This window comes from Oryx dammah, unplaced genomic scaffold (assembly GCF_014754425.2).
Source record: "Oryx dammah isolate SB20612 unplaced genomic scaffold, SCBI_Odam_1.1 HiC_scaffold_11, whole genome shotgun sequence".
Lineage (NCBI taxonomy): Eukaryota > Metazoa > Chordata > Mammalia > Artiodactyla > Bovidae > Oryx > Oryx dammah.
Genome location: NW_024070195.1, coordinates 34,081,875 through 34,097,210, shown reverse-complemented (window position 1 = coordinate 34,097,210; position 15,336 = coordinate 34,081,875). Strand labels below are relative to the sequence as shown.

The window sequence follows — 15,336 nt, the reverse complement described above, 5'->3', positions numbered from 1 at the left end:
AGGGAAAGGGTGGTTGTTCTTGACCGGCAGACCTGTCTTCCCCAACTGTGGCCTCTGCCGCTACCCGCCCGCATGCTGCTCCACCCTGGGCTCTGGACACTGGAGAAGGGGCAGCCTTGTGCTGTGGAGTGATCCTGGGAAATCTAGAATCTCTGCCAGATTCTGCCCCCGGGATGCTGTGCCTCTGTGCAAGTCATGGTCCCTCTCCAGGCCTCAGTTTCCCCATGTGTGTAAACTGAGGGGTCTAGCCCTGACTCTCCAGTTTTGCACCCTTCCTACCGGCCACCTGAGAACACTCCCTCCCCCACCCCCCTGCTGCTGATCCTCTTGGGCCCCCACAGACCCAGCTACCAGTGGTACCGAGATGGGAGCACCCTCTCTGACGGTCAGAGCAACCACACGGTCAGCAGCAAGGAGCGAAACCTGACCCTCCGGCCAGCCGGCCCTGAGCACAGCGGCGTCTATTCCTGCTGTGCCCATAATGCCTTTGGCCAGGCCTGCAGCAGCCAGAACTTCACCTTGAGCATTGCTGGTGAGCCCGGGAGGTGGGCGTGGGGAGCTGGGGACGGGGGAGGGGTCTGCCCGCCTTGCCTGCTCACGTATCCGTGCCTCCCCCACCCCAGATGAGAGCTTTGCCAGGGTGGTCCTGGCACCCCAGGATGTGGTAGTGGCAAGGAATGAGGAGGCCATGTTCCACTGTCAGTTCTCAGCCCAGCCACCCCCGAGCCTGCAGTGGGTCTTTGAAGATGAGACCGCCATCACTAACCGCAGCCGGTAAGGTCTTAAAAGTTGTGTGTGCACGCATGCTCAGTCGCTTCAGTCATGTCTGACTCTGCGACACGGTGGACTGTAGCCCGCCAGGCTCCTCTATCCAGGCAAGAATACTGGAGTGGGTTGCCGAACTCCCCTCCAGGGGATCTTCCCAACCCAGAGTTTGAACCTGCATCTCTTATGTCTCCTGCACTGGCAGGTGGATTCTTTATAGGTTGTTCTTTAAAGGATGTTAGAGAACCTCTTAAAGGGAATGAGGTTCTTACCACCGGTATCCTAGCTCTATGCATGGAATTACCTCAGCTTTCCAGCAGATGGCAGTAGAATGTCTTCCTGTTACAAAGTGAGCCCAACAAAGGGACACATCTCCATGAAGGGCATCTTTTCCCACTTCCCACTTCCCGCAGGCACACTGTGTGAGCCTTCGGTGACTCGGTCCTCCCCCACTTCTGCCCATATGGGTCTTCTGGGGGTCAGCAACTCAGGGGTGGAGGGACACGGGGAACCTGGGTGATCACATTGTAGACAAGAAGGTCCCAGATGGTAAAGACACCTTACACACACACACACACTTTTTGGGAAGAAGCAAACATTTCCAGAAATTGCTAGGAGGTGTCAGGCCCCCCATAGGGACACTTCTGTCCTCATCCAGGCCCTAGAGAGCAGAGAGCACCTTGGTGGTGCCAGGTGTAGCTGTGGTCCTTGGAGGTGTGGCTCCCCAGGCTGGGGGCGGGGATCCCACTCAGCTGCAGCCCTGAGGACGTCACCTGTGGTCTGTCTGGTACAGCTGTGGGGCTTCTGATGCTGGAGCTTCTGCTCTACCAGCAGGCTTATCTCGACTCCTTGGGAAGGTGGCCCCCGTCTCCACAGGTGCACGTCAACTCCTTGATTCCTCCCACTCACACTGCTGCTGGCCTGGCTGCCCCAAAGCTGCGTCTCTTGTAGTTAAAATACACACTCCCACACATGTGAACAAATGCACGCACGCACATGCACACACATGCGCGCACCAGCACGGCGTGTTGGCTTCCTTCTCTCTGCCCTGTTCCTGGCCGATCCTTTCCTGCGTACCTGGCCTGCACAGGTCGGGGTTCCACTGGCTCCCTTCTGGAGCAAGGCTCCTGGGCCACTCCTTGCCAACATCAGTCTCTCCCCTCCGCAGCCCCCCGCACCTCCGCAGAGCCACGGTGTTTGCCAACGGGTCCCTGCAGTTGACCCAGGTCCGGCCGCGCAACGCAGGGGTCTACCGCTGCATAGGCCAGGGCCAGAGGGGCCCTCCCGTCATCCTGGAGGCCACGCTCCACCTGGCGGGTAAGTCTGAGGGTCTGGGGTGCCGAGGTAGGGGCTGCCTTCAGCGTTGTTGGCCATGTAGAGATTTAGCTTCCTGTTTCCTACTCAGAGCAGCTTGGAGGGCGGAGGGCGGAAGAAGGTGCCTGGGGTCAGAAGAGGAGGTGCTGGGGGTCCCGGGGAGGGCTCATGCTGGGAGCGGGGAAGTGGGCTGCGGAGAATAGCAGGTGTCCCGGACCCCGTGGTAAGCCAGCTGTCTGCTCCCGTTGCTACAGAGATTGAAGACATGCCACCATTCGAGCCACGGGTGTTCACAGCCGGCAGTGAGGAGCGTGTGGCCTGCCCGCCCCCCCAGGGTCTGCCAGAGCCCAGTGTGTGGTGGGAGCACGCAGGAGCCCGGCTGCCCGCCCACGGCAGGGTCTACCAGCAGGGCCACGAGCTGGTGTTTGCCAGCACTGCTGAGAGCGATGCTGGTGTCTACACCTGCCACGCGGCCAACCTGGCCGGTCAGCGGCAACAGGATGTCAACATCACTGTGGCCAGTAAGCACCTGTTCCCTGAAGGGTGAGGGTGGGAGGAGCCCAGGGAGTCTTAGGCTCTGGCTGTGATGATGCTCAGAGTCACCCCTGGAGCTCTCCTGAGGTCCCCCCTCAGCTCTGAGCCCTGCTGGCATGGGAACCATTCCTCTGCTGGACGGTGATATTGGAGTGGAGGGTGGTGAACCAGACACAGAGGTTGGGGTGACAGCCCTCCCTGAAAGTGGTCCTCTGGCTGTAGCGGACAGGGCACTAGAGACCCAGTCACACTCTGTCCCCAGTGCACAAAGTGACCACGATAGAGAGTTACCTGCTTTGCTAGGGCTCAGTTTCCTCATCTATTAAAATAGAGCTGATAACCCATGACCTCCCCTACAAGATGGTCAGAAAGATCAGCGAAGCAGGTAAAAAAGACTTTTTTTTCCTTATTAGGAAGGTGATATGGACAAAGTTATAGGTAGTAATTACTGTATCTGTTCTACTCGCCAAATTTCTACAAAGAAATAACTAGCGTGACACTGTGACCTGGAGAAGGTGTAGTGTTGTGCCATGGAGCGATCCTGGGAGCTGGGAAATCTAGAATCTCAGCCAGATTCCACTTTGAAACCTGCAACATCACATTATAAAGAGATGCAAGGGACGGGAGGACTGTGTACAGGCATCTTGGCACACAGGCTGCCCCACCAAGTCAGAGGATGAGAAGTCCTTCCAGGAACTGAGCCTGAGTGCAACATTTTCAAAAGATGACTCTGGCTGTTCCGAGAAGACTAGATTGTTAGGGTCAAGACTCTAAACAGGAAAGCAGTTAATAGATGACCGTAATTATCTTGGAGATGTTGAAGGGACTTGAACAGAGGTGACAGCGGTGGAGGTAAGAGGTGGTGAAGTTCAGATACATTTTATTTCTTAAAAAAATTATTTATTTGGCTGCACCGGCTTGTAGTTGGGACACGCTAGATATTCAGTCTTTGTTGTGGCATGTAGGGTCTAGTTCCCTGATCAGGGATTGAACCTGGGCCCCCTGCATTGGGACCACAGAGTCTTAGCCACTGGACCACCAGGGAAGTCCTGGGATACATTTTAGAGCTGAGGTAGATGGGGTTTTGTGTAGAATGAATGTGATTGGGTGAGGTTGTAGGGAAAGCCATAGAGAGAGAAGTCAGCTAAGTTTTTGGCCTATACAATTGGCTGGATAGCGGTGCTGTTTACTGAGAGGAAACTAGGATGAGCAGGTTTGGGGAGAAATCAAGCATTCTCTTTTGCACATATAAAAGCCTGAAGTGCCTGTTAGATATCCAGCTGAAGATGCCAATAGGATTTGCAGGTCTGAAGTTCATGGGGGAGGTCAGGAGCCAGGCTCTAGGTTTGGGACTCATCTACTTGGATAGTATTGAAGGCCATCAACTGGCCATTGTTCCAGGGAGTATTTAGCCAAAACAGAAATTCTAGGACAGAGCCTTGGAGGGTTCTGGTATAAGAAAGCAAGGATTCTGGAGTCATGCAGACCAGAGTTTTCAATCCTCTATTGTGCATTAGAAATCATTATTTCTTTGAACCGCTGTCTTATCTGTAAAATGGATATAGAAATGCATACCTCAGGGGTTTATTGTGGCCCTGAACTAAGATAATGTTAGGAAGGTTCTGGTACCTGGGCCTTCATGCAGTTATCACGCAGTTATCACTGAAGCAGACAGGGTTTCTAAACTCAGAGCCTGGGGGAGGTGGGTAATTAGAATTTCCTAGGATTGGATCCATGGGTTTGGGGGTTGTGTTGATCAACTTTCTGTTTCCTCTTTGTCCTTCTAAGCGGTGCCCACATGGCTGGAGAAGCCCCAGGACAGCCAGCTGGAGGAGGGCAAGCCGGGCTATTTGCATTGCCTGACCCAGGCCACACCCAAACCCACAGTCGTCTGGTACAGAAACCAGATGCTCATCTCCGAGGTGAGGACGAGGGTTGCTGCTGGGGGGCTGGGGGCCACGGGGTCCTCTGTGCTCATCTCCCCCGTGCGCTTTCCCCCGAGGCAGCCCCAGGGAGAGGCTGGTGGGGGGCAGGCGGAGACCCGCTCGTGGGCACGTCTCCTGTGCTGCAGGACTCGAGGTTCGAGGTCTTCAAGAACGGGACCCTGCGCATCAACAGCGTGGAGGTGTACGATGGAACATGGTACCGCTGCGTGAGCAGTACGCCCGCCGGCAGCATCGAGGCCCAGGCCCGCGTCCAAGTGCTGGGTGAGCTGGCGCCTGGCTCGGCGGGCAGGAGAGGACCGGGGAGGGAACCGCAGGGCCCAGGATCTTCAGGCCTGCCGCCTCAAGCCCTCCCTTTCCTGCTCCTGAAACAGAAAAGCTCAAGTTCACACCACCACCCCGGCCACAGCAGTGCATGGAGTTTGACAAGGAGGCCACGGTGCCCTGCTCAGCCACGGGCCGGGAGAAGCCCACTATTAAGTGGGTCCGGGCAGGTGAGTACCCTGTGGGCGTGGGGTGGGGGGTTGGTAACAGGCAGTCCACTGATCAGACGTGTGCCTGTCTCAGGACCAGCTGAGTGCCTGTTACTGCGGGACACACAAGAAATGTAGGGGCCGATTTATACTCCAGTTAGAAGAAGGAAGCCAGACATAAAAGAGATCAGGTTACAGTGTTACACAATGTATAGGATGGTTCAAGGCACCAAGTGATTGGATTGGTCCAGACAGGGCTGTTAAAGTCCACCCTTTCCAAAACAGTCATCCTTTCCAACATAAAAGTAATCCTTTAGAAAACTGTGGGAGAAAATAATGCATAATCCCACCATCAACTGTCTCTGGGTGTGTACCGTTTTCTATGTACATCTTTTTGTTTTTACATAGCAGTTTTATTGTACATCTAATTTTCACTTACTATACGTCCATGAGTAAGTCATGCTTACTATAGAAATGGACGATGCAGATAACTGTATGTAATTTTATCTTTTTTTTTTAACTTAACATCAAGCATTTCCCCATGTTATTATACACAAACATTGGACCATTGTTTTTGATGATTACAATAATATTCCAATAGTTGGGTTCACTGTAATTTACTTAAACATTCCCTAAATGTCTGATATGTGGGTTGCTAGCCATCCTCCCTTCTTTTCTCCCTACCTCTCGCTGTTTCTCTCACTCTCTTGTCTTTTTTTTATTGCCGCAGTAAACATCTTTACGGCGAAGTTTTTTCTGGATTTGGGTTTATTTCCTTTGGGAAAGATTCCCAGAAATGGAATAATTTTGTATAAAAGGGTAGGCACATTTTTACAACCCTTGATGTGAATGGCCAAATAGTTTTTTTAAGGGCTTTTCCGTTCCCATTAAGAGAGTGAGGTTGTCGATTGTGAGAAGCAAGTGGGCCCTCTCTGCTCAGGTGTCTGGGGGAGCGTTCTGTGGGGGATGAGGCTCAAAATGGGCAGGACAGTGGCAAAGAGCAGGACTAGGTGCTAGGAGTAGGGAATGACAGGCAGTGATGGTGAGAACAGGGCAAGTTCCACGCCCAGCCAGAAGTCCGGTTTGGTGGAAGTGGAGAGTTATACAGGGCTATAGAAGGCGGCGAGGCTGGAAAATTAGAAAAAGAGTGAGTAACAGGGACCCGACCCCTGGTTCAGGAGTTTGGACCTTGTCTGTGGGTAGGCTGGAGCAATGGCACGTTTTCAAGTGGAGGTGAGTGACTGAAGGCATTGCCGACCGTGACGGGACTCTGGTCCAGCCCATCATTCCCCCATATTTCCCCTGCAGATGGGAGCAGCCTCCCAGAGTGGGTGACAGACAACGCCGGGACCTTGCACTTCTCCCGGGTGACCCGTGACGATGCTGGCAACTACACCTGCATCGCCTCCAACGGGCTGCAGGGCCAGATCCGCGCCCACGTCCAGCTCACTGTGGCAGGTGCGACCGTGCCGGGCGTGGGGGCCGGGGCCGCGGCCTGCACCCCGCCAGCCCCATTGCTCACTGCTCCCTGCCCCTCGCTGGGCTCTTCCCATCCAGTGTTCATCACCTTCAAGGTGGAGCCGGAGCGCACAACGGTGTACCAGGGCCATACGGCCCTGCTGCGGTGCGAGGCCCAGGGGGACCCCAAGCCGCTCATTCAGTGGAAGGGCAAGGATCGCATCCTGGACCCCACCAAGCTGGGACCCAGGTAGGCTGTCTCTTCCTCCCCACCCCGCTGCCTCCCCTGCAGCTCAGGCTCCCAGGGGCCAGCGAGGTGGGCAACGCTGGGGCTTCTCTCCCGGCAGGATGCACATTTTCCAGAACGGCTCCCTGGTGATCCACGACGTGGCCCCCGAGGACTCGGGCCGCTACACCTGCATCGCGGGCAATAGCTGCAACATCAAGCACACGGAGGCCCCCCTCTACGTCGTGGGTATGGGGCCCGCAGGGCTGTCCTGCACGGAAGTGGGGGGCCCGACTTCTTTCTCATCCTTGTTCTCATCAGCCCTGTACACAAAAGGCACTGAAACCGTTTTTTGCAATGGGGGCGGGGATTCTGGGTCCCCTCCTCGGGGCCAGCACACAGGCAGTCTCAGGTTCCTTGCCCTGACCTGGGCTGTCGTTGACACCTTCCACAGCTGGGGTGTGTGAGCCTGTGGCGGTGGGGGGTGCTCTTGTCCTGAGTTGCTTCCTCCCAGCTCTGTCCTCGTGGTCCTGGGTGGGTGGGGAGAGGATGAGGCCAGGCTGCAGCAGCATGTGGTTCCTTTGCCCTGGATAAGCAGAGGGTGAAAGGTGTAAGGCCCTGAGTAGGGCCTGGGACTGGGGATTTGGGCCTGACTTCTGCTGATCCTCTGCTCTGTGCTCCTCTTTTTTTCTCTCTGTTAAGATGGGAGTGGTTTGAGCAAGAGGCTTTCAAACTTTTTTGGTTCAGCAGCAGGACTGGTTTTCTGAATATTTATTTATTTTTAATGTGTAATTTACACTGGCTGTTCCGAGTCTTAGTTGCAGCATGTGGGACCGAGTTCCCTGACCAGGATGGGAACCTGGGCCTCCTGCATTTGAGAGTGCAGAGTCTTAGCCCCTAAACCAGCAGGGAAGTCCCAGAATTGGTTTTTTAGATAGGGTTTTCTGTGGAACTTTAAATGGATAAAGTGACGTGGTGGCCTCTGGTTGAAGCCACTGGGTGTGTGTGTTAACTGGGGGCTCCTGGACGGCCTTCCCCCTTAGGCCTTTCTCCCACCTGGCACCTCTTTCTCCATGGGACCCAAGGCCACTGAAAGCCTGTAGACTAGAAGATCCTTCTGCAAAAGTGTTTCTTTAACCTGCTCTGTGCTGGGCTATGGTTGGGGTTATAAATCAGAAGTTCCCACATGCTCTGTAGGGCCTGACTCAAGATTTCAAGTCACTAAGGACGCTTGTTAACAATGGTGTGGGTTTGTGATGGGGCCGGCTGTGGTGTGCTTCTGATGTGTGTCCTGGGCTTGTGTCTGGGTTCAGAAACAGCCTGGAAATCACTCAAATCCTGCAGAGCTCTCTCTGGCCTCAGTGGGCCCCCAGGAACTGGATCTTGTTGAAGCCAGTGATGGGGGTGACCCTCCCAGGTTGCTCCGGCTTGGTCAGGGCATCAAGTAGTCCGGGAGGCTGTTGAATGTGTGCAGTGGAGAGAGCCAGCAGAGCAGTAGGGCTGCATTTGCCCTAGTCGCCCCTGCCCACACCTGTCTGTGTGTCTCTCAGACAAGCCGGTGCTGGAGGAATCGGAGGGCCCGGGCAGCCCTCCCCCCTACAAGATGATCCAGACCATCGGGCTGTCGGTGGGCGCCGCTGTGGCCTACATCATCGCCGTGCTGGGCCTCATGTTCTACTGCAAGAAGCGCTGCAAGGCCAAGCGGCTTCAGAAGCAGCCGGAGGGCGAGGAGCCAGAGATGGAGTGCCTCAACGGTGAGGGGCCCTGGAAGAGGGAGGCGGTGCCGCGCGCAGGTGCTGAGCGCCCTCCCGTGGCCATGGAGGAAAGTGCAGCAGTTGGAGCCAAAGGAGAGCCGCACCCACCCCCTTCCCCGCTCAACCCCCGCCCCCATGTTGGCTGATTGCCAGGGCCTCCGCTTCTGAGCAGCCTGGCTCAAGTCTTCCTCATTGGAGTCTCAGGCTAGCCTCCTGTTTTTCCCTGCCTTTTCCCTGCAGTTCTAAACCACAGGCATAATTTCAATATAGGGCTTCCCTGGTGGCTCAGCTGGTAAAAAATCTGCTTGTAATGCGGGAGACCTGGGTTTGATCCCTGGGTTGGGAAGATTCCTTGGAGAAGGGAACGGCTACCCACTAGTATTCTGGCCTGGAGAATTCCATAGACTGTATAGTCCGTGGGGTCACCAAGAGTCGGACACGACTGAGCGACTTTCACTTCCAGCCCCCACCCCTCCACCCGCCCCCGGAGCTGGCTGATTCCCAGGGCCTCCGCTTCTGAGCAGCCTGGCTCACATGCATTAGCGTTTCCTTGCACATCTTGTCTCTCCCTCCGCTAGTCTTTGAGTTTCCCGAGGTGGGGTGGGGGGCTCGGTCTGCCTGTTTCCCTCCTCCTACCCTTCCTCTCCTCCACTGGGAGCCCCCTAGGGACACGGCTGGGTCTTCCCTCTCACTTTAGGGGTTCAGGAGCAGGACTAGAGTTTCCCTTGTGATTTTTAGAGCCTTTGTGCCTGTTTAGAGCTTTGCACCTAGGAAACCCTATGAAAGCAAACCCTTTATGTCACCAGGCTGTCCAGGGACCAGTGACTCAGCTGAGACTTGTGCTGTCTCTTTTCAAAGATTGTAATCGGCTATGTCAATAAGTGGTCAGACCCTAAGGGGTGCTGGGCTCCCTCGCCCCAGCCCCTTCTGTTCGTTGACTGGATTGTGTGTGGACATTGTGTAGATCACTAGGACTGGATCCCTTTGGTGGGAGTGGGAGATTGTGGGAAAGAATTACAGTCCCCATGGTGGCCAGTCTCATCCTCACTCCCCCTCGGCCCTTCTTCCCAGGCGGGCCTCTGCAGAACGGACAGCCCTCGGCCGAGATCCAGGAGGAGGTGGCCTTGACAAGCTTGGGCTCTGGTTCCGCCGCCACCAGCAAGCGCCACAGCACGAGCGACAAGATGCACTTCCCACGAGCCAGCCTGCAGCCCATCACCACGCTGGGTGTGTGGCCATGGCCGCCATCACCCGCGGCGCCCCCCCCTCCCCCCCACCTACTTAACTCCAGGCTCCAGGTCTGTCTTCAGTTGCACCAGGGGCTGGTGCTTCTGGAGGCCCTGAAGCCCAGAACCTCGGAAACGGAGCATCAGGGTGGCCGGGCCCAGTGGGTCCCCGAGTGCCCGTTGTCCCCATCCCACCCCCGAGACTTTTGTCATTCCTGTGTATTATTTACTTGATGTTTTCTTTAGATTGGCTTTCTCTCACCTTTCAAAAAAATTGAGCTCTGTCGACTCGACGGACATGAGTCTGAGCAAACTCCGGGAGATAGTGAAGGACAGGGAAGCCTGGCATGCTGCAGTCTATGGGGTCGCAAAGAGTCAGACGTGACTGAGTGCCTGAACAAAAACAACAAGCTTTGTTGTAGGAAAAACTGAGAAGTTACGGATCTGTGTTTTATGAGTATAGGTTAAAGTATAGAAGACGTGTTAACAGTGAATCACCTAAAATTCTCATACAGACCACCTTCTAGAAAGTGCTGTTAATCTGACCCCTTTATTTCACTGTTAGAGACTGCCAGTCCCAGGGCCGAAGGGGAAGGGGTTCGCTCAGAGTTACACACACAAGCCGGTGCCACTCCTGGTCTAGCTGGGCGGGAGCAGAGAGACGCCCCGCCTGTGACCCCGGCCAGGTGCCTCCTAAGTCAGGGGCATCCTCGGCTGGCTGACTCAGTCCTATGCCCACAGGCAAGAGCGAGTTTGGGGAGGTGTTCCTGGCGAAGGCACAGGGCTTGGAAGAAGGGTTGCCTGAGACCCTGGTGCTCGTGAAGAGCCTGCAGAGCCGGGACGAGCAGCAGCAGCTGGACTTCCGGAGGGAGTTCGAGATGTTTGGGAAGCTGAACCATGCCAATGTGGTGCGGCTGCTGGGGCTGTGCCGCGAGGCGGAGCCGCACTACATGGTGCTGGAATATGTGGACTTGGTAGGCTGCTGGGGGCACGCTGGGGGTCGGGCGGGGGCGGCGCCCTGACCTGGGGGGAGGGCACCGCTGGGAGCCTGCGTTGCCACCGTGGGGTGTTCAGCCCTTCTCCCCCCAGCTCCGACCCCGCCTTTCCTTACCCTCAGCCCCTTTCCCATCTGCTGGCCCCCTGTCTGGGGTTTGGTCCCAGTTTTCTTCCAGCTTCTTCCTCAGCCCAACGGCAGGGATGCCTTCCAGGCCCTTTTCCCTGACTCTGGTTTTCTTTGGTTTGTCATTTCTCACTCTCCCCAGGGCCTGTCAGCCCTTGAGAATAAACATAACGAGAACCTGGCTTTCCTTTCCCTGCAGCCGGTACCACTGGAGGGACAGCGTTTGCTTAGCCACCGGCCTTCTCTCTCCCCGCTGGTGCTGCCCGACCCTGCCCCTCACCCTGCAGTCTCGGGCCCAATGGGTCTAGTCCCCTTGGTCCTCGAAAATGGCTGCATGGCAGACGCTGCAGCTCGGGTGCAGGAAGGGCAAGGAGTGACCCTCGTCTTTCCATGAACAAGGGCTTCCGAGCACTTGGTGCATGTTTCTGCCGCTAGGGTCCCATCTGTGTTAGGTCTAGAGGATGAGGCTTTCCTGTCTGGGGTCTCTGAAGACTGAGGGTCGGGGGCCGTGTTTTCCTCTTGGCGCTCTCGGGGCAGGGGCTTCCTCTCCTGCCTGTCTGGGGGCTCCCCCGAGGGCAGCAGTGACTGTCCTCCTCCCTTTCTGACCGGGAGCCTCTAGGACAGGGTCCCCAACCTCCGGAGTCTGATGCCTGATGACCTGAGGTGGAGCTGATGTAATCGTGGTAGAAATAAACTGTGCATGATAAATGTAATGCGCTTGAATCGGTCTGAAACCATCCCCTCCCAGACTGTGGAAAAACTTGTCTTCCACGAAACTGGTCCCTAGTGCCAAAAAGCCTGGGGACCGCTGTTCTAGGAGATGCTTCCTGTAAGTTTTAGTTGCCACTGGACTCTCCCCATGGGAGGGGGTCTGGGCTGAGGGTTGGGCAGTCAGGTCAGGGGTCCTCACCCCTCCCACTGGGGCAGGCGCCCTGTGAGCACCCACTGGGGTTGGGTTTGGGGTGGGGGCGGACACCGGCTTGGCTGTGACCCGACAGAGATGCTGGGTTTTTCCTCAGGGAGACCTTAAACAGTTCCTGAGGATTTCCAAGAGCAAGGATGAGAAGCTGAAGTCGCAGCCCCTCAGCACGAAGCAGAAGGTGAGGATGGTGGGGGGTTGGGGATCGGGAGCCTAGGCGGTCCCCTAGCAGGTGCCCTGGTGGAGCGCTGCCCGCGGGCCAGGCCCCGAGGTGAGCACTCGGGGAGCACGGTGATCCTCTGGGATGGTGTCACTTCCCTGCGGTGGGTAGAGACACTGAGGCTGAGACGGGCTAAGTGGCCGGTCGCAGCCTGTGAGCCGCCCTGTATGGCCCCACTGCTTTCGTGGAGAAGTGCCGCCCTTGGCCCGGGCTGTTGGAGCACGACGGCTGCGGAGGGCGCTGAGCTGAAGGGGCAGCCGGCAGCCCTGGCGTCTGGAGGCCGGCGGGGCTGGGCGCGGCCCTGAGCGTGTTCCCTCATCCCCCGAGGGTGTGGATGGGCTGCCAGGGTTTCACCGCCTGTGGTTTTCACGCTTTTGCTCTCACTTAGGCTGTGGGCTGCCCAGCCTTTCCTTCCGGTTCTGCTCCTGCCTCTGGCACAGAGCCCTGGCCGGGGCCCTGTGGAGATACAGACCTGGGCTGAAACAGTGAAGAAGGGAATGCTTCCTACGACCCCCTGTCCACCTCGGACCTTGCCTTCTGGGCCCAGTTCTCCCTGCCCACCGCCTCCTCCCCTCCCCTCCCCCCTCCCTGCTTCCATGTGACCAGGTACTCTGTGTCCACGGTGACAGTGATGTCACCACATAAGCAAGCAAAGCTCAGGGCAGGAGGCAGACTGCTGGGCCTCCTTTCCGGGTAACTGTTCCCGGCCTGGAGGCTGACCCGGGTCACAGCAAGGTGTGGCTGGTTGATCAGGCACGGGGGTGGGGGGAACCCTGGCTGCCCTCGATCTCTCTCCAGGAGCAGCTCTGTGACCTTCAGGCCGACCTCTTCCCATCACAGGTGAATTTGCTGAGGCCTGGACAAGGCCAGTGAGCTGGCCTCCTGGTGTGGTGCCCCTGCCTCCGTCTCTGAGAAGCCACAGGACAGTTTGCAGTGGCTGGAGGTGGGATACCACAGGACAGGATAGCTCTTGCCAGCTGGGTGGGATGTCAGGACCCCGGAGCTCACAAACGAGAGCACGCAGGGAACCAGTGAATCGTCATTGGGCCAGTCATGGTGCCCAGGGCCCTTGGGAATCCAAACTTGAGGCTGCAGGGTGTCCTTGGGCACTAAGGGTCTGGGGGGAGAGCTTGGATAAGCGAGTGGAGCACATGCTTTACAGACTTCAGATAAGGTACGAGAAGTCAACAAGAGACGTAAAGAATGCCATAGAAGACGCAGGAGACCTTGAAGGTGTCCGTGTCCTTAAGGTGGACAGACAATCTGAACAAAGAAAGCCACTCAAATTCAAGTCTTCAGGATAAGAAGTAGGTGAATGGTGGGAGAAGGGGAGCCTAGGTATGTTGTGGCTGGGACAGGGGTGTAGGCAAGGAACAGGAAGTCAGTTATTTCCTTCACGTGACCTGAGGGACTCTGGCTGAAATCATCACCACCTTCGCTGAAGATCTCTTGCACACTTTGTTGCCCAAGCATCTTGAACTTGATGGGGAAACTTCAATAAGTTGGTTTCCACACTCTCCGAGGACAGTATTCTGCATTGGATGGTGGGGGAAGGATGAAACACTGTAAATTTCTGGACCATACCTCAGACTTATGGCAGAATCTTTGAGAGTGGGATCTGAAGACCGAAAGTTTTCAAATAAGCTCTCCAGCTGATTCTTAAGCTAATTAAGGTTTAGGGAGCTTTGGGATAGGACAGTGGCTTGAAATGGTTTTGCTTAGAGTCTCCTGTAAGAAATGCATTTTATATCATGGCCCAGCACATCCCCCCCCCACACACACATACTCACGTAAAGCTAAAATTAAGCTTTCACAACACTGTATTTGATGCTCTTAATATTTCTTATCCTATATCTATTTTTAACCCACTAAATTGATTTTGAGAACTATACGGGTCTTTTTTTAAAGAAATTATTTATTTTTGGCTAAGCTGGGTCTTTGTTGCTGCACGTGGGCTTTCTTTAGTTGCAGAGAGTGGGGACGACTCTCTACTTGCGGTGCACAGGCCTCTTGATCTAGTGGCTTCTCCTTCTGGTGGCTTCTCTTGTCCTGGAACACAGGCTCTGGGCTCTTCAGTTTCAGTAGCTGTAGGACTCGAGCTCAGTAGTTGAGACTTCCTGACTCTCAGGTGTGCAGGCTTCAGTAACTGTGACACCAGGGCTCAATAGCTGTAGTGCATGGGCTTAACTGCTCCACCGCATGTGGAATCTTCCCGGAGCAGGGATCGAACCTGGGTCCCCTGCATTGGCAAGCAGATTCCTATCTACTGCCCTAGCAGCACTTCCCGGGTGGCTGAGCTGGTAAAGAATCCTCCTGCAATGCAGGAGACCCCAGTTCGATTCCTGGGTTGGGAAGATCCCCTGGAGAAGGGACAGGCTACCCACTCCAGTATTCCTGGGCTTCTCTGGTGGCTTTACCATCTGATGGTAAACGATCCACCTGCAATGTGGAAGACCTGGGTTTGATCCCTGGGTTGGAAAGATCCCATGGAGGAGGGCATGGCAACCCACTCCGGTATTCTTGCCTGGAGAATCCTCGTGGACAGAGGAGCCTGGCGGGGGCTACGGTCCGTGGAGTCGCTAAAAGTCAGACACAACTGAGCGACTAAGCACAGCCCAGCACTAGCAGGGAAGTTCCCATGTGGGTTTTGACGGGTAGTTTGAAAAACTTCCTTTGGGGGATTCCGTGAAAATGAAAATCCTTAAGAAAGACACATCAAACCTTGTTAGATGCTTTCTTGTGCTAATAATGTAGTGAGCCGCTGTGCCACTTTATGTTTCTAGGGTCCTTCCTGGGGGGACGGAAGGAGAACACGATCAGATTTTAAAGGGAGGCGGAGTGATAGGCAGGCTGCTCCTTGGTCAGCTAGAGCTGGAATGAGAGTGCCGTGCTTGGTGTGGGTGAGCTGCTGGGAGTCCCAGGAGGATTCCTGGTCCACAGTGGAGGAGATCAAAGATGTGCGGGAACGTCCCTGGTGGTCCAGTGGCTAAGTACTCTGCACTCCCAGTGCGGGGAGCCCAGGTTTGATCCCTGGTCAGGGAGCTAGATCCCACATACTGAAACCAAGCTAAGAGTTCATATGCTGCAACTAAATTTCCTGCATACTGCAACTGAGACCCTAAATAAATACATAAAATATTTTTAAAAAGAAAATATGAGGGCCCTAGGTATTGGCATGGTTGTAGGTGATGCTTGTTAGAGTGGTTGATAAGGTGAAGGGTTTTGAAGTCTGAGCCCTGTAACCTGTGACTTCTTCATGGATCACCTGCAGACTAATGACAGGCAGGAGCAGGCTAATACACCTGGTGCCCACTTTTGCTTTAAGCAGTCAGAAGCTGGACAGGAAGCGCCGGCTGTCTGAGAAGACCCAGGAAGTCGGCTGTC

The 15,336-nt window shown here is 55.5% G+C and overlaps 1 protein-coding gene across 2 annotated transcripts in view; it reads left to right on the top strand.

Annotated features, from left to right (window-relative positions):
• The window catches only part of PTK7 (protein tyrosine kinase 7 (inactive)), a 63,527-nt gene that overhangs the window by 40,331 nt on the left and 7,860 nt on the right, over nt 1-15,336 (top strand). For both annotated transcript variants that reach the window (XM_040249569.1, XM_040249568.1), the window contains exons 4-17: nt 342-532; nt 624-774; nt 1,934-2,082; nt 2,334-2,600; nt 4,402-4,535; nt 4,685-4,820; nt 4,931-5,050; nt 6,338-6,487; nt 6,587-6,737; nt 6,835-6,962; nt 8,264-8,467; nt 9,539-9,694; nt 10,435-10,667; nt 11,833-11,913. In XM_040249569.1, coding sequence (XP_040105503.1) covers nt 342-532; nt 624-774; nt 1,934-2,082; nt 2,334-2,600; nt 4,402-4,535; nt 4,685-4,820; nt 4,931-5,050; nt 6,338-6,487; nt 6,587-6,737; nt 6,835-6,962; nt 8,264-8,467; nt 9,539-9,694; nt 10,435-10,667; nt 11,833-11,913 — 2,251 coding nt within the window. The remainder of the gene's footprint in view (nt 1-341; nt 533-623; nt 775-1,933; nt 2,083-2,333; nt 2,601-4,401; nt 4,536-4,684; nt 4,821-4,930; nt 5,051-6,337; nt 6,488-6,586; nt 6,738-6,834; nt 6,963-8,263; nt 8,468-9,538; nt 9,695-10,434; nt 10,668-11,832; nt 11,914-15,336) is intronic.